Raw genomic sequence first — 21,205 nt, 5'->3', positions numbered from 1 at the left:
TAAAAGAGTGTGCATTTTCCACTGTCCAGGATAGCATTTTTTAGATTTTATTTATGCTTATTTGATAGGAATGATTAATGGTAATTCATAATTTTTTATTTATATTTCCTTAACTGCTAAGGAGATAAAGCTTATTTACTCCCCCTTCCTCCAAATATTAGTTTTATAATTTGTTTGATCTTTAATGAAGATGTTCATTACTCTTTAACCACTTGGGGTCACTATTTCTTTATATTCAAAGCTCTGTAGCTAACCTGGCAAATCTGTTTGGTGGGTATGTTACTTTTTGTACTTTTCTGCAGGTTTGAAAATTTTATAACTTGAAAGTCAAACTGAAAGCCTACTGATTCGTGGAATTCAGAAATGGTCTAGAAAGGTATGACAGCACATTCCTCCCTCTCTACCTGCTCCATCAATTTTCCCTTTGTAGACACTCTTGTCTGTATCATCACACAGGGGAAAGAACAGGGACTTAAGAATCATGAGACCTGCATTTGATTCTTTGAGTACACTTCTTTGAGCTTCAATTTTTCCAACTGTGAATCCTAGAGTCAGACAACCAGTAAAGGTTATTCAGTATCTGGGACTCCGCTTCTGGCAACCTGGGGCTCTGAACTCTGAACTTTACATCTCTCTCAAAGCACCTACAACATCCTATATGGCAAAGTAGATTTTAATCTAAGTTTACCAGCACATTACCAGTTTTTGGCAGCTAATTATCATATTCATCTCTGTCCTGACTACAAAACATGTGCTCAATAAAGATTTGTTAAAATAAGGCTTAATCCAACACAAAAAGTTTCAGGCCCAACAACAGAATGCATAGATCAATCTAAAAAATAAGAGAATGGCTTGAATTTTTACCCTTTCAGATTCTTTCCCAAACTGTTGCTTAGTGAGCAGGTAACTAAAGCAAATTATAAATACCAAGTAGAATGATCTGCATTAATCTATTAAGCAGGGATGACCTAGATAGAATGCATATAAAATGCCAACACAGCACCTGCAGTTAACAGACTGTCTGCACTTGACAGTTAAGTGTTGTTAGTTCATCCTTCCCACCTTTACAAAGAGACTAAGCAGCTATACACACCTTACTACTCCAAAATCCTCTATCCAAAAATAACTTCCTTGTAATTTTCCTGTGCCAAAAATTTTACCAAAGATTTGTTCATTTGGATCACAGAAAACATCTAGTTTTAGAAGGCTCCCTATGAAAATATACAAAGCACCGGCAAGGTAACACCTTTTAAGTCATTGCCAGCTAATTCATTATAAGAATTAGTGCCAGCTCCTTTCTAATTAATGAAGGTTAATGAACAGCTTAAGAAACATCAAGGGAATAATGAAGAGAATAAAAAGAGAACAAAAAAAAGAGTATAAGCTTTATAAATGAAACCAAAGAAAACCAAGAGATCTTTTGGTTTAAGCTACTCACCTTAAGAGAAATCATTTGTAAAAAACTTAAATCTCATTTTAACACACACACGGAAAAACTAACAAGGAAAATCAATTATTTCAGTACAACCAAAATGGGTAAGACAATATAGTTATGATAGAACACTAAGTTACACAGAAAAAGAATGAAACCAGAAACCTAGAAACGAATAATACTTCTCAAAAAGTAGAGTCAGACAAGATAAAAAGTTCAGAGTGGATACAGAATTTGGCCCTCGCTAACAGCAAGATGACAGACAGACTTTATTTGCCTCTTGGTGGGACACAATACAAAGTGAGTACCACCATCTGTGAGAATTTCTTGCCAAAAATGTTTAAGCTGACCCTAATCAACCTGTTAGATCTAACTTCCAGTTTACAGGAAACACAGAGGATAAAGAAACAAATTACACAATACTCTGATAAAACAATCAAATCCAGAATGTGTAACATTCTACAAAAAACAAACAAACAAACAAACAACTGGTGTTTTATGAAGATGAATGCAAGAGAGTCCGTGTACTCAAAAAAGGTGCAATATATAATAACTACAATGAAAAATGGGATTAAGTACAGCTTTAGGTTATAAAAGCAAAATAGATTGATTTTTAACTTCTATAGTTTCTATATACAAAGAAGGAAACTCAAAATTGTTTTCTTGATAAATACATAAATTATACATTCTTAAATTTAAATCATCCTTTTTTTTTTTTTTTTAAATGTTTATTTTTGAGACACAGAAGGAGCATGAACAGAGGAGGGGCAGAAAGAGAGGGAGACACAGAATCCAAAGCAGGCTCCAGACTCTGAGCTGTCAGCACAGAGCCTGATGCAGCGCTCAAACCCACAAACCGTGAAATCATAACCTGAGCCAAAGTCAGACACTTAACCTACTGAGCCACCCAGGCACCTCAAATTTAAATCATTCTTAGAACAAAGTTTAACACACATATGGCATCATATAATCTTATTTATCATTATTTATAATCTCAAAGAACTTCATAAAATGATAAAATACTGTATTAAAAATATATTACCTTTGTCCTTGACTGAACTTGTTCTTTACAGATGAGGCATTTCTTGACTCGTGGAGAACACAAAGAACAGGTAGCAATATGTCCACATGGGCCAAAAAGAGTATCTCTCTTCATATCTGAGCACACCATGCACTCTTCTAAGGTTTCAGAATCATTACTAATCATGGAAGGACTTCGAGAACCCACCTGACCACTAACAAAAGAAAATACTTCTCATCAATCCTATCAGAATATTTATATTACAACTTCATTAAAATATTTTAAAAACATCTAGAGCATCATTCGCATACATAACAACAGCTTTAGTTATATTAAAAAATTAAGCTTTAACATCTGTATACGAAACACTGCATACCATATTTTTCCATTTGTATACATCTCTGCATGTTTACAGGCTTCTGATACTATTTAAATTTCAAATTGAACAAATAGCTCACCCAGTGGAAAAGGGTGAATCTTCTTCTAACAAAGAAACCAAAAACACTAGTTACAAAAAATTTAACATAAACAGTTTCACTCAGAATCTGTTACCTATAAAGAACCAGCAGAGAAGGGCATAGGAATAAAACACAAATTCTAGCTAGAGCCCACATTAGTTATCCTAACTACAGACAGAATGAAGCATCATTAGAGTCCACAACTGACAGGGCACTGTGGAAAATACGTCACTGCAGCTGCTGTTTTGACATTTCTTTAAATGTATTCTTAAGGGGCATAAAATTCTACTATGGAAAGACAGAACACATCTATAAATATATAGATACAAGACACAGAAATACATATATATGACCAACTACAGCTATACAAAAGGGATACTCTGTTTCTACCATAATCTTCAGAAACTCATGAACATCCATACACACACACACACACACACACACACACACACACACACACACTGGTTCCATCTTAGACCCCAGCATTAAAGTTACTACTGCAGGAATTATAGTGCTTTAAATCTATATTTTTAGATATGCTCTGTCCTGCTGTAATAGAATTTTATGTTCCTCAAGGACACACTTAAAGAAATGTATATACCTCATATGAATTTCTCCATTAACAGCTCAATGTATAGATTCCAAAGAGATGTCATTTCATCTCCACACCCAAATTAAAAGAGAGGCAAGAGAACACAAAGATTAAGGGAAAACTACCAAAATGTTGAATGGCCAGAACCAGGTATAAACAGCAGTAATAGCTGCACAGCATTGTTGGGATAAAAAAAGGAACAAAATATACATACCTCTTTATATGTCTACAATATTTCATAATAAGAAAAGCAATTGTGTTATAAATAATTAAAATTACTGACATATTTTACTTTTAGAAAAAAAAAGACAGGTGTGAAATCATTTTTAGAGAAAACCCCATCAGGAATCGGTTCCTTCATGTGTTCATTCTTTCAATTCTTCAGTGATAGTGAGTGAGTGTCTGTCAGGCACTGTACAAGGTGCCAGAATTATTACAGACTTTGTGTGACATACACCCTACTGGTGAGCATGTACACTGCCTCTCTTATAAAAGTCTACCGAGCACCTGGGTGGCTTAGCTGGTTAAGTGTCTGACTCTTGATTTCGGCTCAGGTCATGATCTCATGGTTTTTGAGATCAAGCCCTGCATCGGGCTCTCCACTGACAGTGCAGAACCTGCTTAGGATTCTCTCACTCTCTATCTCTTTTCCTTCCCCATTCGCATTTGCGCTCTTTCTCTCTCCCTCTCTCTCTCTGTCTCTCTCTCTCAGAATACATAAACATTTTTTTTTTAAGTCTATTAAAAATTTCAGGGCACTTGGGTGGCTGAGTCAGTTAAGTGTCCAACTCTTGATTTCCGCTCAGGTCGTGATCTCATGGTTTGTGGGTTCAAGCCCCACACTGGGCTTTGCACTGACAGCATGAAGCCTGCTTGGGATTCTGTCTCCCTCTCTCTCTGCCCCTCCCTTGCTTGCTCTCTCTCTCTCTCTCAAAATAAATAAACATTTAAAAAAATAAAAGTCTATTACAATTTTGAATACATCTAACATTAATCACAGCAATTTCACTAGTACTTCTTCCTATAGATGAATTCCTCTAATGTATAGGAGTACTAGAAGATCAGGCTGGTTTAGAAAAGTTTCTTAGCACTTATTATGCATAAAGCATCGTATTTAGTAATGCAGAGATTAGGACACTAAGTAAGAGACACAGTGTCTGGAGAAAAATTTTTAAGGAAGAAAGCATCAACACAAGGAAGATGAGCAAAGACCAAGACATTCTCAAGTAATCAAGTCCTCCATTATGAAACCACATGGTGCTTTACAAAGAACAGTAAGTTTTATGACAAGAAATAATACAAACCTGACTTTTTCCTTATGACACTTTGCCAGTGCTTTGCAGAGGCTTGGATCAGGACAGAGATCAAGCGGCGATTGACCTTTCTTATTTCGAATGCTAAGGTCAGCACCATTGGCAGCCAAAAAACAGGCAATAGATGCTGCACTCTTCTTCTCCGCCCCCTGGGTACCAAGTCCCATTATTAACTGAAATCAAATGAAAAGAGTCATTATTTTCCCCTTAAGAATCTGTTATCAGTTCTCACCCCTAAATGTGTGTGTGCACGTCTGAGTGTATATTATATAAAAATTATATAAAAATGTCTGGAAAGAACTCACAGCCTACACAAGTATGGTGGGCATTTATGAGCTGCAGTCCTAACATCCATTCCCCTTCACTCCAGTTTTCTCAGGAATATAGTATGAGGAATGATCCACTCTTTAGTTTTACAGGTGGACCAAAGAAGGCTGAGACCAGTCAGATATCCACTTCATCTAGGTGATTAGTTCAGGGATGACAAATCAGATCAATTAAGGTCAATAAAACTCAAGACCAGGACTTCTGATTTAAGATATTGAGGAAACAGTACTCTCATTTCTTTTTTTTTTTTTTTTTTTCTTATGTTTTATATTTGAGAGAGAGGCAGAGAGCAAGTAGGGAAGGGGCAGAGAGACAGAGACAGAATCCAAAGCAGGCTCCAGGCTCTGAGCTGTCAGCACAGAGCCCTACATGGGGCTCGAACTCACAAACCGTGAGATGGTGACCTGAGCCGAAGTCAGACACTTAACCAACTGAGCCACCCAGGTGCTCCAACAGTACTCTCCTTTCTACTCAATTTAGCTCTGGAGCTGTTAGCAACTGACATGAAATAGTAAGAGGAGAGACAACAGAAAAAAGAACCAGCACCAAGGAAGTGAGCCAAGAAAAGGAGAAGGCAATTAATCAGGTTCTGATTTCATCTGAGCTACTGACTCAAACATGTTATCAAACATCTGTAGAGCATCTGTAACAGACCAAGTACTATTTTTAGCACTTTCCATGAATTAACTCATTTAATCTTTGTAACAACCTTATTATGGAGTTAATTATTCCACTCCCTCCTTTTTACAATGAGAAAAAGGAGGTACACAAAGGTTAGAGAATTTAGCTATGGACATAGAGAAAGGTGGCAATTCTACAACACTTTGGTCTCAGACCCCCTCTGCAGTCTTAAAAATGATTCTAAAGTTTACATGGAACGGTCAAAGACTTAGAATAAGTCAAACAACTTTGAAAAAGAAGAAAAAAGTTGGGAAGACTTATACTACCTGAGTTGAATGTTTACTATAAAGCTACAGTAATTAAGACAATAGGGTTGGCATTACATACCTAAAGACACAGATCAACAGAACAGAATACAGGATCTAGAAAGACTTCACATAATATGGTTTATCGATTTGGGACAAACGCACAGCAGGCAATTCAGTAGAAAAAGACAGTCTTTTCAACAAATGGTGGTGGAATAACTGGAACATCCACAAGGAAAAAAATGAACTTTGATCCATACCTAATACTATATATAAAAATTAACTCAAAATGAATGGTAGTGCTAAATGTAACAGCTGAAACGTTATAAACTTCTAGTACAAAAGGGGAGAAAACCTTAGTGTCCTTGGGTTTGGCAAAGATTTTTCAGATAGGATACTACACAAAAAGCACAAACAATGACAGAAAAATTTATAAATTAGATCTCATCAAAATTAAGAACTTCTGCTCTTGCAAAAACACTATTAAAAGAATGAAAAGACAAGTCACAGACCGGGAAGAAATATGTGCAAATCCCATAACTGATAGGGAACTTGAATTCAGACTCTCAAAACTCAATAGTAACAAAACAGCTCAACAAAAGAATGCACAAAAGATGGGAACAGACACTTCATCAAATATATGTAAGTACAAGCAAATGAAAAGATGTTCAATATCAGGCAGTGGTCATTAGGGAAATGCAAATCAAAATCCCAGCATAGCATTACACACTCAACATGAATGGCTAAAGTTAAAAAAGAACAACCAAACAACTTTCAACTTTCACTAAGAATTTGAAGCAATGTAGCTCAAATTAACTATTGCTTAGTTCATACACTATATTTCTACATATGCAGTTCTGAAAAAATATTTCATCAGATTAAATTAGCCATAAATTTAAGATCTTGCATTAAAAGATACTTCCAAAAAAAAAAAAAAAAAAGATTCTTCCAGTAGTACTGAATTAAAGATTAATTTACTCACTGTGTTTTTGGATGGCTCCCATGCAGCATCAACCTTCCCCACATCCTGCATATCTTGGAGTTGACGTAGCTGAGACAAGGTATGGTGCCTCAGAGCTTCGTGCAAAGGAGTATCCCCATCTTTATCCTGAATATCTAATTTGGCACCTGCACGGACCAAAAGCTAAAAGAGAAAGACATCTCATTTGCTAAGGTCTCTCTGGCCCACAAGAAATTACAACATATCTAAAGTAACAGTGACAAAGCCCTGGACCTACCTGAAGGGGTTTGCCACTAAAGCCAATTATTTTTATGTTTTCGCTTGCTACTCTCAAAACTCCTGTGGCTCCTTTACAAATAGTGATGAGCTCTAGTTACTCAAATATATCGAATCCGAGAAAACAGAAGGAAATGAGAACCAATTCACAGACTCCAAGATCAAGATAACTGGGAGAAATTGAAGACTTTTTTTCTCTTTTTCTTTCCTTCCTTCCTTCCTTCTCCTTTCTTCCTTTCTGCCTTCTCCTTCTTTCTCCTTCCTTCTTCCTTCCAGATTTTATTTTTTAAAGTAATCATTAAAGTAATCTTCACAATAAATGTGAAGTGTTCACTAAACTACAACCTCTGATATAAAATGCATAATTGATAAACTTTAATAGATGTTTTAAGTAGCAAATATAACTTTGTAGTTAAGGCTTTGCTTATGGTACTTTTTAACGATTTTCCTAATTCTTCCTACAAATGCTGTCAGAGTTTTAGAAAAACACCATAATCAATCTCAAGCATATGGGCTTACCTATCTTGGCAAATGGCCATTTTTTGGTGGTGTTTTGTTTTTTGGGTTTTTTTTAATTTGTCCCCAGAAGTTTACATGAGATGTCACTCTCTGACAGTGTTTCTCAAATTTGAACATGCATGAGAATTACCTGGTGGGCTTGTTAAAGCACAGAATGCTAGTTCCCACCCCTGCAGTTTCTGATTTACTCGGTCTGAGGAGCCCAAGAATTTTCTACCAAGGTCCCAGGTGATGCCGATGCTGCTGGCTCAGCTTCTAAGCTTTAAGAATCACTGCTCTACAAAAAAATTTTAAACTGATAATCTTTCAAATATTTTGTCTGGAATATCAGGTTAGTCAAATATGTATATATTTGTGGCAAACGTCCAGCCTAAGTTTTTCATTATAGTTCACTCTCAATTATACAACCCCGGGATCAGGACCCTAGCCAAAATCAAGAGTCAGACACTCAAACAACTGAGCTATCCAGGAGCCCCAGGAATGTACTTTTTAAAAAACTAATTTATATATTACTTTGAAATTCTCTGATTTAATATTTTGGCAACAAAATTACATAACAGACTTTGAATATCAGTTTTAAGATTTTCCCCATTATAAATTAAAACTCTCTGCCCAGTATTAGCCAAAACTCATAATTTGTTCATCTAACTATGCCTTCTGAAAAATCTATGTATCATTTTCAAGACCTTCTAGAAATCTATCTGGTAAAACACACTTGTAAGATTCTTGTTAGTAAATACTTTACCCTCACAATCTGGGTGTGCTGTCGTTCAACAGCAAGGTGAAGGGCAGTTTGCTGGTTCACATTCTGGATATCGAGGTTCGCATTACCCTGAACAAGAAGAACAACGTTTATATACTCAACATTTGACAATCATAAGCAACACTAAAACTGTAACTCTTCATGAGAAATAAATAACACAAACACTGCTGACCACTTTCCTCTCTTCTAGCTACTGCAACACTGTTCTCATAACAGTTGCTGGTAATACAGGAAGAACCAGATGGCGCAGCATCTTTCAGAGGCAGAAAAGCAAGCTTACAATAATTATTTTTACTATAGTGACTCCATCCAGGAACAGTTAAATGACAAAGTTCAATACAGAGCTCAAACACAGCTCCTTCTCAAGCTCCATTATACAGCAATAGAGACAATTAGCTCCTTTTAACTGTAAATAGTACTTCCTAAAACGTTCTATTAATGAATCGTCATATTGGATTTAGATTTACTCTAATGACCTAATAAGGTCATGTACCCTGGCTGCATAACTGAGCTCTTATTCAGTGAAAAGGAACTTCACTTGAGGATGAGAAGACAATGTTTAATTAGTATATAAAAATACTTACTCAAGGGAAAGCAGAAAGCCCTACCAGGGTCCTGGGGTAGTCAAAGCCCTATATGAGAACAGCTGATGCCAAGGACAGAGGAAAGGAGCAAAAGTCCAGAACTTACTGGCACCAGGAGACCTAGAGCTTCAGGAACTTAAGCAAGCATTCCACCATCTCACACTCATTTCCTTGCTTCTAACATGGTGACAGTACAACCTACTACACAGGGTCAATGGGATTATGGGGTTCAGGGTGGGCTGCCCCTAAATAATGCCACTTTGGCATACTAATTATTTTGAATTAAAGTTACTTAAACAGCTAGCACAAGGACACTCAGACCTTCCTTTGTCTCCTGAAAGCAAGAAATAAATTCCGCATGTGAAGGCTATCTTCCTTGACCCTGGAGGGTAGAAGGCATCCTTATTGTCAGAGATGGGGAATTAAGGGCCAAGAATGGACTACATAAATAAACTTTGTTACTTCATTTATTTATTTGCTACCCCAAGCCCAAACCCCTTTGTGAATTCTCCACAACTGTTTGTGTAAAAGGTACAATGTCTGCCTGCTTTGGTCACTTAGGAAGAGTCTCATATCTGAGCTCCCATGTATGCAATATTGAACATGTTTTTCTCCTGTAGTTATGTCTCATGTCAGTTTAATTATTAGACCGGCCAAAGAAACGGGAAAGGAAAATTTTCTTTCCGTCTGTAAGGATTAAGAAAAATAACATGTAAATTGCCTAACACAATGTCTTATATACTAATAATTTTAAAAATGGAACTAAGCAAAGGGCTACAGATTCAAAAGATAAACTTTATCATTCTGTTTAGCCCTCTGATTACAACTCTGAAACCCACCTGTGCCCTTGCTTGGGTAGAGCTCAAACTCTACTAATACTATGACATTCTAGAAGATGGGAGTTTCTGATTTGTTTTTATTAGTTATGTTTCTCTGAGTGTAATTACAAGGAACTTGATCTTAGCTTGTTTTCTTATCATGCCTTGTTCTCATATAAATGCAGAAAGTGAGGGATTTTCTTTTTAAGTTTCCTAAACTTTCCATCATTAGATTTTCCTAGTATTGAACCATATTCATTGTATGAATGTACCATAATTCATTTATCTAGACACTAGCTGATGAACATTTGACTTGGTTCCAGTTAGAGGTTATTACAAATAAAGCTGCTACAAATGTTTAGTACAAGTATTTGCATGGAAATATGTCGAGTTCTCTTGGGTACATACCCAAAATGGGGATTGCTGGGTTGTATAGTGAATACATGTTTAACTTTATTAAGAACTGCCAAATTGTTTTCAAAGTGGCTGCTTTGAAAAACACCAGCAATGTATGTGAATTCTAACTGTTCCACATCCTAACCAACATTCTGTTTTGTTAGCATTTTTAGTTTTAGTCATTTTCATTGGTGATCAGTATTTCATTGTGGTCACAATTTCTAATCCCCTCGTGATCTACGGTAATTTAAGCTAAATTGCAGGATATATGGTCCACATACAGAAAATACTTGTATTTCTGTATATTTGCAATATACAATTAGAGACTGAAATTTTAAACAACTTACAATAGCATGAAAAAATTACTTGAAGATAAATCTAAAAAAAAAAGATAATTCTAAAATGTGCAGAACCAAATTGCCATGACTTTCTAATAGAAATAATCCAATTCTAAAATTTATATGGAAATTCAAAATATCTTAAAGTAATTCTAAGAAAGAAGAACAAAGTTAGAGGGTTAACTAACTGATTTTAAGACTTACTAAAAAACAACAATTACCAAGACAGTGTAATATGGTCAGTTATCTGTATCTTGAATTGAAAAGGAAATTATCCCAATTAACAATACTTTTATGGGCAGTAACTTCAATATTTAATAACCAAGGCTTACTAGTCAATGGTTCTGTAATAGTACCGTACGGTGACAGATGGTAGCTACGTTTGCAGTAAGCACAGCACAACAAGCAGCATTCAAGTTGTCAAACCACGGCGTCGTACGCCTGAAGCAGATGCAACACCGAGTGCCAACTACACTTCAAGAAAGAATAAAGGCTTAAAATGGCAACTATTTCTTTATCTTAACTTCCATAGTTCATGGAGTGTCTATCTTCTGATGTGGTACTTAATTATACACAATGAACTATTCGCTAAATTTGTCTGCTATTTCATCTTCTTCAGTAGCCTGTAAGCCCCTTGAAATCAGAGATCGTAAGTAATTCTTTGGTAACTTCAATGCTTCCATATGACATATGCTTGACTGAGATATTTAAAAGTTTTGCTGGAAAACCTAAAACATCATAAAACTACACGAACTAAGTTCCCCAAAAATCCAATACCATAAGAATGTAGCATTATCTTATCTCAGAGATGAATGAAATGACTGAAGTGAACCCGTACTGCTATCCAGTCAGATTCCAGGAATCCAGCAGGAGTCATGAACTGAACCGCCAGTTCCTGGCTGCAGTCTTGTTACTAGATGGCAACTGGCCACACTAGCTTTGATAACAACATGATGGTTCTTGGTCCTTGTACAACAGTGGTAGTGATTCTGGGAAATCTCTGTTCATTGATACCTATTTCACTGGACTAATCCAGAACACTGTGGGAGGGAATACAAGGGGCTAAGGGAACCCCCCCAACCCTTACACACATATACACACCACCTCCCTCCATTTAAGAACCCATGTTAGGCAGAAGAATGAAAACGCACCATATCTGAATTTGCATCATCATGGGGTTTTACTGTAACCTACCAAGAGGTAGCTGATGAAGTAGTAAGTACATAAATGGTAATGGTCCAAATTGTTAAAAATTATTGCACAGCTTTTCCTACCTGATGTACCAACAGTTCAGCCACTTCTACATGATTGTTAAGGGCAGCCAGATGCAAGGCAGTATAACCATCATCTTTCTTCTCATCCACAATCCATGGTCTTGGTAATTTAGACAGTAAAACACGCATTGCACTGAAAGTCAAATATACATGATTTTGGTATTTATAAAATTTGATATTTAAATTATTTTCTTTAAAAAATTACTCAAAAGAAACTTGAAGTCAAATAAAACTATTCTTCTTTAAAGAAAATTATGCCCTCAAAGACAAATGAAGTATATATTTTTTTCTAAGTCTCAAATACACAGCTTTTTCATGCTTTAAGAGGTAAAGAAACTATCACCATTTGGGGGACAGAATCAAAACAGAATGGGAGTGTTACAAGGGGAAAATATTATGAGAGGGAAGAAAAAAAAAAACCAAAGCGTTTTTTTTTAAAAAGACAAACTTCATGTAACTGGCAGATTATCATGAATTGCAGCTAAAAATCTGATATATGGCATTTAGCAGTGATAAATCTAGTTATATCAAAACACACAAAATAAATGGTAATTATAATTTAATATTTAAAGTTTAAGTACCAATAACAAAATATTTCTAGAGGAAAAAAGTTATCCTAAAGACCATCAAAGAGTAAAGTATTAAAGAGCAGGAGAAGTAATTATCAAGAAGGGATGATTCTTCATAAAATAACCTAATGAGAGAGACACCTGGGTGGCTCAGTCAGTTAAGCGTCTGACTCCTGATTTTGGCTCAGGTCATGATCTCCTGGTTCGTAACTTCAAGCCCCACATCAGGCTCCACACTGACAGCACGGAGCCTGCTTGGGATTCTCTCTCTCTGCCCCTCCCCCACTCACATGCATGCTCGCACATGCACTCTCTCTCAAAAATAAATAAACTTTTAAAAAGTGTATAAAAAATTAAACTATTTTGACTACATTAAAATAACGAGCTTTTGCACATCAAAGAGAACCATCAACAAAACAAAAAGGCCACTGACTCAATGGGAGAAGACACTTGCAAATGATATATCTGATGAAGGGTTAATATCCAAAATACGCAAAGAATTTACACAACTAAACACCAAAAAAAAAAAAAACCCCAAACAATCTGATTAAAAAATGGGTAGAGGAACTGAATACACGTTTTTCCAAAGAAGACACAGAGATAGCCAACAGACACATGAAAAGATACTCAATATCATTAATCATCAGGGATATGTAAATCAAAACCACAATGAGATATCACTTTACACTTGTTAGAATGGCTAAAATAAGAGACAAGAAATAACGTGTTAGCGAGGAGGTGGAGGAAAAGGAACCCTACTATACTGCTGGTGGAAATATAAATTGGTATAGCCACTGTAGAAAACAGTATGGAGGTTCCTCAAAAAACTAAAACTAAAAATATCATATGATCCAATAATTCTACTACCAGGTATTTACCCAAAGAAAAGATATATGCACTCCTGTTTACTGCATCATTATTCACAATAGCCAAGATATGGAAGCAATCCAGGTGTCCACTGATAAACAGATAGAGAAGATGTGGTACATATATACAATGGAATATTACCCAGCATAAAAAGGATGAGCTCTTGCCATTTGTGACATCAGGAATGAACCTAGAGGATGTTACACTAAGTTAAATACATTAGAGAATGTGATTTAACTTACATGTGGAATCTAAAAAGCAAATGAATAAACAAACAAACAGCAGAATCAGACCTACGAATACAGAGAACAAACTGATGGTTGCCAGAAGAGAAGGGGACATGGGGTTGGGAAGTGGGAGATCTGGGCTTACAGTTATGGGATGAATGAGTCATAGAATGAAAGGTACATTATAGACAATAGAGTCAATAATTAACAGCACCGTATGGGGACAGATGGTATCTTCACTTGTGGTGAACACAGCATAATGTATAGAGATGCTAAATCACCTGACAGTCATGTAACACTGTGTTTCATCTACACTCAAAAAAAAAAAAAAAAAATTTAAAGAAATGATGTGTCTTAAAGAAAAACCTAGCCCACTCTCAAAAAAGAAAAGTAAAATTAGAAGTAACTTTTCTTGGGGCACCACGGGCTCAGTCGGTTCAGTGTCCAACTCCCGATTTCAGCTCCAGTCATGATCCCAGGGTTGTGGGATCAAGTCCCCTGATGGGCTCTGTGCTGAGCATAGAGCCTGCTTAAGATTCTCTCTCTGCCCCTCTGCCCCACTCGCACATGTGCACACACACTCTCTCTCTCAAAATTAAAAAAAAAAAGGAATGTGATTTACTATATGGTAGTAACTTTTTTTTTAATGTTTATTTTGAGAGAGACAGAGAGTACACTTGCTTGTGTGTAAGTGAGAGAGGGGCAGAGAAAGAGAGACAGAGAGACTCTCAAGCGGGCTCTGTGCTGCCAATCCCACTAACCTTGAGATCACTGCCTGAGCTGAAATCAAAAATGGGATGCTTAAACACTGAGCTACCCAGGTGCCTGCCAGTAATTTTTCTTAACAGAAAGATTTTATGTAGAAAACTCATAATTTGGAAAAACCCTCCCCTAATATATTTAGCCACTATTTTGTTTAAGACTGAGAAAATAACTGCTGCTATAAAGTGCTGGACTTGGCATGGACACCATTGACACACACATTAGACTACAGATCTTTCCCCCCTCCTAACAAAGAAAGTAAAAACAGAAACACTTTTAAAATTGCGCCAACAGAATATTAAAGGGCAAGAGATGATAGTAAGATACATATCGGGATAGTTCTTCCTAAGATGATATACATTAAAGATAAAAATCTGAAATACAGAAATGTTACAAACATATAGAAAAACAGGCTGAAGATACAGAATAAGAGTGTGTATAAAGGAAACTATATAAGTCTCTAAAATAATGAGAATAAACCCTAACATGACCCAGGATATGTTTCCTTAATAGTAGCCATCTTTAGGGGTTCCTGGGGGGCTCAGTCGGTAAAGTGTCCTATTTCGGTTCAGGTCATGATCTCACGGCTTGTGAGTTCGAGTCCTGCGTTGGGCTCCGTGCTGACAGCTCAGAGCCTGGAGCCTGCTTCAGATTTTGTGTCTCCTTCTTTCTCTGCTCCTCCCCAACTCATGCACGCACACGCTCTCTCTCTCTCTCTTTCTCAAGAATAAATGAAACATTAAAAAAAAATTTTTTTTTTTTTAAAAGGTAGCCGTCTTTGAATCCCATGAAGGAAGCCCAAGAAATCTCAGCACAGGCTGACAGGCTCTGGAGGATCCAAGATCTTCTAAAATTGTATTTAAATTTGGAAGTTTATAGCTCTTATCAGATTTTAAAACAGGTTTATAACCCAAAGTATATTGAGAATCATAGCTTAAAGACAGCTTTCAGTGGTTGTTACTGAAGTTGTATCATTGCTAAGGGGTGACAGAATTCTTTGGAAATCTATGGAAAACTATGGACTTCCTTCCAGAGAAATGCACATATATATATCTATCTACCTACAATTTTGAGAGAGTCTACAAACCCCTAAATCCCACTCACAAACCTCATACAAAGCTAAGGTTTCCTGCTGTCATTTGTTTACAGTAATTGTAAGGATTACAGGGGTGCCTGGGTGGCTCAGTTGGTTAAGCATCCAGCTCTTGATTTCGGTTCAAGTCATGATCCCACAATTCATGAATTCGAGCCCTGCATCGGGGCTTTGTGCAGACAGCTCAGAGCCTTCTTGGGATTCTGCTTCCCTCTCTCTCTGCCCCTCCCCTGCTTGTGCTTTCTCTAAATAAATAAATAAACACTAAACATAAATAAATAAATAAATAAATAAATAAATAAATAATCAATCCAACCTTCCTGATTTGGTGGATTAAAATAAGATACTACAACTCTCAACAATAGCCAAATTATGGAAAGAGCCTAAATGTCCATCAACTGATGAATGGATAAAGAAATTGTGGTTTATATACACAATGGAGTATTACGTGGCAATGAGAAAGAATGAAATACGGCCCTTTGCAGCAACGTGGATGGAACTGGAGAGTGTTATGCTAAGTGAAACAAGCCATACAGAGAAAGACAGATACCATATGTTTTCACTCTTATGTGGATCCTGAGAAACTTGGCGGAAACCCATGGGGGAGGGGAAGGAAAAAAAAAAAAAAAAAAGAGGTTAGAGTGGGAGAGAGCCAAAGCATAAGGGACTCTTAAAAACTGAGAACAAACTGAGGGTTGATGGGGGGTGGGAGGGAGGGGAGGGTGGGTGATGGGTATTGAGGAGGGCACCTTTTGGGATGAGCACTGGGTGTTATATGGAAACCAATTTGACAATAAATTTCATATATTGAAATAAATAAATAAATAAACCAGAAAAAAATAAAATAAAATAAAATAAAATAAAATAAAATAAAATAAAATACTACATACTGGGGCACCTGGCTGGCTCAATTGGTAGAGTATGTGACTCTTGATCTCAGGGTTGTGAGTTCGAGCCCCACATTGGGTATAGAAATTACTTAAAAACAAACTCTTAAAAAAAAAAAAACCAGATATTATGTAACTTTGACTCAGATTCTTAACTGGGAAAAGTACTGGTACCACATTATACTACTGAATGTTTAGATCTGGCATAATCATGATGCTAATGCCAAACATCTAGTACGCTACACATGTGACCATGTGAGAAATGGAATTTAAAAGGTTTTAGGATTCTTTTAGAGTTGAGAAGATACAAGTATAACATATGGGGGGGGAAATTTTTATTAAAAACAATACGTAATCATAAGATAATGTAAACACTTACTGATTTAAACAAAAGTTGTGATAGGACTATGTTGAGAGACATGGGGATAATAGACAATGTCAAGAGTTTTAAATCTTCTTTTTCCATGACATGAAATCAGCAGACAATGTCTACAATTGATAATTTAAGAAAACTGCAGGATAGGGGCGTCTGGGTGGCTCAGCTGGTTGAGCGTCCGACTTCGGCTCAGGTCATGATCTCATGGTTTGTGGGTTTGAGCCCAGCGTCGGACTCTGCACTGGCAGCTCAGAGCCTGGAGCCTGCTTCCGATTCTGTGTCTCCCTCTCTCTGCCCCTCCCCCATTCACGCTCTGTCTCTCTCAAAATTAAACATTAAAAAAAAGAAGAAAAGAAAAAAAAAGAAAACTGCAGGATAAGCTGGAAGTTATTGGGTGGGGGGTAGACAAAGGGATGAAGAAGGATAAAGCAGAACACAGTTCCCTTTCATTATAAGCTTTGTAGTAGTATTTGACTTAACTACACATATACATTAGTTTGATTTTAAAAGTAAGTCAAAACACTAAAATAATATTTAGGCTTACTATATTAAAATCTTTTGTATTTTCTACCTTAGTTCTTATAGTCAATATATATAAATACGACAGTAAGTTTTGCATTCCAAGGTGTGGTTTATGCTAATCTCATCAAGGTTTTTTTGGTTTGTTTGTTTGTTTTTAATGTTTATTTTTAAGAGAGAGACAGAGTGCAAGCAAGGGAGGGGCAGAGAGAGAGGGAGACACAGAATTCCAAGCAGGCTCCAGGCTTTGAACTGTCAGCACAGAGCCCAAAGTGGGCTCAAACTCACAAACTGTGAGATCATGACCTGAGCCAAAGTCAGACGCTTAACTAACTGAGCTACCCAGGTGCCCCTAATGAGGTTTATTTTTTTTTCAAGTCACATTATTGACTAGATCTCCTTGAGAAGATGGTTCTTATGACACCATGTTTCCCACTGACTTGTATTCCTGTTTCAGAAGTACCTTCCCATATTATACTGCCAATAACTCAAAGGAGAGAAAGGGAAAGAGGAGCAGTTCCTTCTCTGGGCATAAGCTATCCACTGAGATGGAACCATCACTAACTTGTTCTCCCAGGCTTGCATCTCCTCAGTGAAAGAACCGGAGAAAGCTGAAGTCTCTAAGAAATAAGAGCCAATGGCTCAGAAGAGTAGCGTGGTACTCAAACAGAAAGAGACACGTATTCTTGAAAGCCCACTGCCTCTCTCTCCTCCCTCACTCCCTTGTGTCTTTTTGCTTTTTCCTCTCAGTACAAAATGTATAACTGAACTGTGAGAACAAAAGAAGTTAGAAGTGCCAAAAAAGATCCCAGTCCCTTCTAGATCACATTCTACAAAGTAAATTAAATCCTAGTATTAAAATGCAAAATTTAGACTTTCAGAGAACAGTTTTCACTTCAGAACAAACCCATTCTCTGTTAATTAGTCCCACTTAAGTGGGGTGGACAATCTGAGGAGCCTACAATATAGCCAGGAAGGCCACTGCAGGTGTCCCCTGCAGCACTGTAGTTAATGAAGAGGAGACTTACACTACAATCACTGAGGTCCACAGAGCGGCAGAGATAAGGGTGTTACCAGTTCAATCCATCAGTAATTTTATTGGGGCACCTGGGTGGTTCAGTCAGTTAAGCATCCAGACTCTTGGTTTCGGCTCAGGTCATGATCTCATGGTTGGGGAGTTCGAGCCCCATGTCAGGCTCCGTGCTGATTCTCTCTCTCCTCTCTCTGCCACCGCCCGCAGATAAATAAACAAACTTAAAAAAATAATTTTATTGAGTCAACAGACTCTCACCTGTGAAGCACAGTATATGAGATTTGGAGGTATTTTTCCTAATGCCCAAACACTCTTCTTTACTTCTCAATCTGGTTGTTTTCCAAGAGGTTAAGGACATGGATGGTTTAAAGATAAGATCTTACGACCAGTTAAGCAGGCATTTGTGAATAGTGCCAAAGAAGCATTAAGTTCCGGAACAACTAATAGTGGTGCCTAGCATAATCCCTGGCACATGGTAATACTCAAACGTTTGCTGAATGATGAACAAATGAGTTCTAAGAAGTAGAGGGGACAAGCAGCTGTCCACATTGGTATGTAGCAGTCAAATGGCACTGGGTCCATTTTTAGGGCCTGCCATGCCTTACAATCTTTCTTCAGAGATAGGCGAACATTTTTCCAAACAAACAAAAGTAGCTAACCTATGGAGGCTTTACATGTTAATATTATTTAATGTAAAAAGACATTAGAATAGCACTATAGCACATACTAGGTGTTCAATAAATGCTAAGGTAATGAACAACTCCTCAAATAATAAAACCAGTTGGTCCAGAATTCATAAAAGGAACCTACTAAAAAAGTTGATTGATCCCCAGCAGAAGTTCTTCAGGGCGAACTAAAAGCAGATTAGTACGTGACATTCTAAACATATTTTTGTTCATTAGCCATTCCTATCTGAATGGATGCAGACAAGAAGCCTAGGAGGATATATACCAAAATGCTACCCATGGGAATCACTTTAAAAAATTAATATCGCTGGTTTTTATTTTCTTTTATCTAGCTGTAAGTAGAGGAGAGAACTACAGTGAATAGACATTACTTAGATGTTTTCAATTATTTGGGGGGGGGGGGCTTTTATTTTTTCCCCACAAACTCTTATTTTATGTATGCCACAATTAAAAGCTTCATTAATTTAACTTAATTTCATTAAGCAGGAATTTGGTACTGTAGTAAAATTTAGCTCAAAATGAGAAAGAGATATGTAACAATGCAGGCCGCATAAGAGTTGTATAGCTGAGTACTCAATCATTAAACACAACCAAAATTATCTCTTAAATGACCAGTCAGTTATTTCTCCTTCTATGTTTTAAGCCAGGGAAACCCGTTTTACTTAGCTTTTTATCTCTTTTGTATGCCTAATGTAAGGAGCTCAAAGTTTTGTTGAATGGAACCGAAGAAACAATCAAATGAATAATCATTTTCTGAATATAACAGAGACAAGGATATTAGTAGCCTATTAAATTTTGGGTATACTCTCAAGTCCCCAAAAGTGGTAATTCATTAGGAATTATTTCATGATTACAAATCAGAGCAACAGCATGGCACGGTGGTAAAGAGCTCAAAGTTTGAAGCCAAACTATCTGGGTTCAAATTCTGGCACTAGCAAGCTGAATGGATGATGAGTTAAGTAGGTTACTTAACTTCTATGCCTCAGTTTCCTCATGTATAAAGTGTGAGAAAAATCACAAATCCTGTCTCAAAGAAGTTGTTATGAAAATTTGAAAGGGGTTAGAAGAGTTCCCAGCACTACAGGTGTTTGCTTAAAAAAAAAAAAAAAAAGCTTTCACTACTACAAAATGGTTAGAAAAAAATGAGGCAATTTAGAAACCTGAAAATTAACCTATCTTAAACTGAGACACGTATATCATCTTCTCTCAAGATGTGTAAAAGTATTCCAATATCTACAAAAACTGACTCTTTAAAATTACCAAATGTCTACAGAAGCATTCTTAATGTCACTATTTTATTTTTATTTTTTTAATATGAAATTTATTGTCAAATTGGTTTCCATACAACACCCAGTGCTCATCCCAACAGGTGCCCTCCTCCATGCCCATCACCCACTTTCCCCTCCCTCCCACCCCCCATCAACCCTCTGTTTATTCTCAGTTTTTAAGAGTCTCTTATGGTTTGCCTCCTTCCCTCTCTGTAACTTTTAACAGAATACCATGCGGGAGGGGAAGTGGGAAAAAAATGTCACTATTTTAAAATAGCCATCCAAAATAATTCACCTGCTAAGGTATTAAATGCTAAAGACAAAAAGAATGTCAAGAACAAAATTTCCTTGTAGGAGGACGAGCTTAAAAAACTGGTAATAGTTTTTCTTGATTCTTAACTGAATAAATACTTAACAGAATATTATTTGAATTAGGAATAAGATATAGGTTTTGTTTAGGGAAGAACAAGGTTTCTCTTGGGCATTTTTAGGTTTGTAAAATCTCAAATTATATCTCTACAAGTTCATTAGATTTGATGTATAATATTTTTTCCCTCCTTGGTTAAAAAAATAAATTTCAACATTATAATTTATTGTGAATATGCCATTAAAATTTAGAGCAAAAGTACTTTTCCTTTGAAGCATACACTGTGCAGCAATATTACAGATTAGGTTAATGACTATTTTATAATCTCTGATATGTAGAAATGATCATGCCTAAATGTTATTTCAGGAAATTTTAGAGGAATGGCAACGTTGACAGGAGGGGGGAAAAAAACCACTTCACATTTGAAAATGAGATAGAATTAATAAAATGCATTTTAATAGTTCTATAGGTAAATATAATTTCAATATAAAAGTACACAATAACTCAAAAACATTCCAGAGCATTTCTCATCTAAGCACTACAAAAAATTAAC

At 36.5% G+C, this 21,205-nt stretch overlaps 1 protein-coding gene across 1 annotated transcript in view; it reads right to left on the bottom strand.

The window, feature by feature from the left end:
- The window catches only part of MIB1 (MIB E3 ubiquitin protein ligase 1), a 127,377-nt gene that overhangs the window by 20,415 nt on the left and 85,757 nt on the right, over positions 1 to 21,205 (bottom strand). Inside the window, exons 13-17 of the mRNA XM_078435382.2 lie at positions 11,999 to 12,131; positions 8,571 to 8,657; positions 7,052 to 7,213; positions 4,808 to 4,989; positions 2,475 to 2,667 (exon numbers count right to left, since the gene is read on the bottom strand). Of these exons, the coding sequence (XP_078291508.1) occupies positions 2,475 to 2,667; positions 4,808 to 4,989; positions 7,052 to 7,213; positions 8,571 to 8,657; positions 11,999 to 12,131 (757 nt within the window). The remainder of the gene's footprint in view (positions 1 to 2,474; positions 2,668 to 4,807; positions 4,990 to 7,051; positions 7,214 to 8,570; positions 8,658 to 11,998; positions 12,132 to 21,205) is intronic.

This window comes from Panthera onca, chromosome D3 (genome assembly GCF_046562875.1).
Source record: "Panthera onca isolate mPanOnc1 chromosome D3, mPanOnc1 haplotype 2, whole genome shotgun sequence".
Taxonomy (NCBI): domain Eukaryota; kingdom Metazoa; phylum Chordata; class Mammalia; order Carnivora; family Felidae; genus Panthera; species Panthera onca.
This window is presented reverse-complemented; position numbering and strand designations above follow the sequence as displayed.